Below are 2,281 nucleotides of genomic sequence, written 5' to 3'. Positions count from 1 at the left end.
CCCCCCTAAAATCGTTTGCGTGTCTGAAAGGAGCCCCCCCCCCCCCCCCCAATAAATGAGAATATGATATTCATGCTTCAGTGTGTGTGCATTTGCAGGTTGCTGCTGAGCATCAGGCTGAAGTGGATCCAGAGGCAGACTCAGACTCGGAGTGGGACAGTGATGCTGACCCCCTGCGTGAAGGCGGCTGGTATCTGAGCCCCAGGCTGAGGCAGAGGCTACAGGATGAATATGGCATAGAGAACCGCACACTCCTCCAGTTCCTTGGAGATGCTGTTATCATCCCTGCTGGAGCCCTGCACCAGGTACATTTCCACACTCGCATTACCAGCTACATCCTCCTAAAGCAATGTGTCCTGGGCTCTTGGGAAGGATGACTGGTTTCTTAAAGCTGTCACTCCACCAGAAGTATTTATACATGCTGTGTGTTTTAAGGTGATGAATCTGCACAGTTGCATCCAAGTGAATGTGGACTTTGTGTCTCCTGAACATGCGCACAACTCCTATTATCTAACCCAAGAGCTCCGCCCTCTCAAAGACCAAGTGAACTATGAAGACAAACTCCAGGTACCTCCATCTGGCTACTGTGACCTATTTTGTTGATCATTTAGTTTCCATTTCTGCTGCATCATGCTGGTAACCCTACCCACAATGAAATCTCATTGGTCCAAAATCATGCTTCACATAAGATTACTTTCTGATTTGTTGTGTGGCATTGTGTCTCACAGCATTTTCACTTTATTCTCTCTAATTCTGTCTTGAGAGACTTTTGCCCAGGCTTTTGATCCAATTTACAGTCTGGTGGAGTCAGTGCTAGTCAATTGGAGTTGACCGTTTTACAGAAAATTGCATAGTGTATGATGGACAGACTTTGATTTTCTAGCTTCAGACTATGATTCCATCCAGTCAGAGGATATCAAATATGTTTGACAATTTGCGCTGATTTTAGAACACTTATTGGGACAATTTGAACGTCTGGTAGTGTGTGATCCTCTGTCGTTTAGTGTAATAATGTCCAGTTTTTCCTCTGCAACCATTTATAAAGTCGGCAAGTGTATGATGCCTAGTGTTTAAAAATCTGTTAAGATTTTAAAATTTGTATAGTGTATTCCAGCCTTTAGTAATGAGAGGCATGATGTAGCCAAAATTGCTATTGCACTTTTATATTCCTTTAAGTTGATAATTTTTTTTATTGTTTTTAGGCAATTGTAATTAAGCATGAGGCAAATCTGTATGCAGAATCTGATTGCACAATTTCTTTTCATTCCTCTTTATTGTTCAGGTGAAGAACATCTTTTATCACTCTGTGAAAGATGCTGTAGCCACATTGAGGAACCATTTGAAGGAGAAGAACGCAGACAATGTCACACAGGAGGAGTCCTGACAATGCATCTCCTCCTCATCTGTTCAAACCCTTGGAGCATAAAAACAATCCCAAGATTCTCCAGGCAGAAACCTCTGTTCTTAGACTTGATTCCAACAAAGTGGGACACTCTGCAAGGTTCTGTAACTTCCTCTGTGATGTCACTGTCTTCTCTTTGATTTTATTCTGTTTGAACTTCCCCATGGTGTTTTCCTGCATGGACAGGAAGCGAAGTAAGCGGTGGAGGTACGACAAACAGAGATAAAAGTAGTACACTGTGCTCTCCAAACAGGTGCAATGAACTTCAAAGCCCATCGCTTCCACTTGCCGCACATGCAGAAGTCCATGGAAAACCATTAGAAAGCAAATACAAGTTTTTTCAAAGGTGATAAAGATTCATGACATGTGACAAAGTGTTCACCTTGATGTCATGCTGTGTTTTTAACAGTTGGAGAGAGCAGTGATTCCAACACAATCATAGCAGCATTCCATCACATCAGCAGCTGCCAAACCGACAGGTTTTATTATGTTTAAGCAACATTAAATTATTTACAGTTTGGCAAATATTCACTGTGCAGGGGGAGAATATTAAAGAAATAGCAGTTTATTCTGTTTGTTTAAAAAAAAAAAAAGATCTTTTGTGAAATTTTCAGCTGAAATGTAATATGTAAATAGCAGAATATACATATATAAATATATATTAATTATGATTTTCTATACTTGCCGCACATGCAGAAGTCCATGGAAAACCATTAGAAAGCAAATACAAGTTTTTCCAAAGGTGATAAAGATTCATGACATGTGACAAAGTGTTCACCTTGATGTCATGCTGTGTTTTTAACAGTTGGAGAGAGCAGCGATTCCAACACAATCATAGCAGCATTCCATCACATCAGCAGCTGCCAACCCGACAGGTTT

At 40.9% G+C, this 2,281-nt stretch overlaps 1 protein-coding gene across 3 annotated transcripts in view; it reads left to right on the top strand.

Moving 5' to 3' along the window:
* The window catches only part of LOC107561693 (probable JmjC domain-containing histone demethylation protein 2C), a 17,766-nt gene extending 15,757 nt beyond the window's left edge, over positions 1 to 2,009 (top strand). For all 3 annotated transcript variants that reach the window (XM_016246168.1, XM_016246167.1, XM_016246166.1), the window contains exons 21-23: positions 99 to 305; positions 436 to 567; positions 1,283 to 2,009. In XM_016246168.1, coding sequence (XP_016101654.1) covers positions 99 to 305; positions 436 to 567; positions 1,283 to 1,384 — 441 coding nt within the window. In that variant the 3' untranslated portion in view covers positions 1,385 to 2,009. The remainder of the gene's footprint in view (positions 1 to 98; positions 306 to 435; positions 568 to 1,282) is intronic.
* Positions 2,010 to 2,281: the final 272 nt, after the last annotated feature.

The sequence above is a fragment of the Sinocyclocheilus grahami genome, unplaced genomic scaffold (genome assembly GCF_001515645.1).
Source record: "Sinocyclocheilus grahami isolate Dianchi unplaced genomic scaffold, SAMN03320097.WGS_v1.1 scaffold787.1, whole genome shotgun sequence".
Lineage (NCBI taxonomy): Eukaryota > Metazoa > Chordata > Actinopteri > Cypriniformes > Cyprinidae > Sinocyclocheilus > Sinocyclocheilus grahami.
The sequence above is the reverse complement of the archived record's forward strand: the minus strand, read 5'-3'. Positions and strand labels throughout refer to the sequence as shown.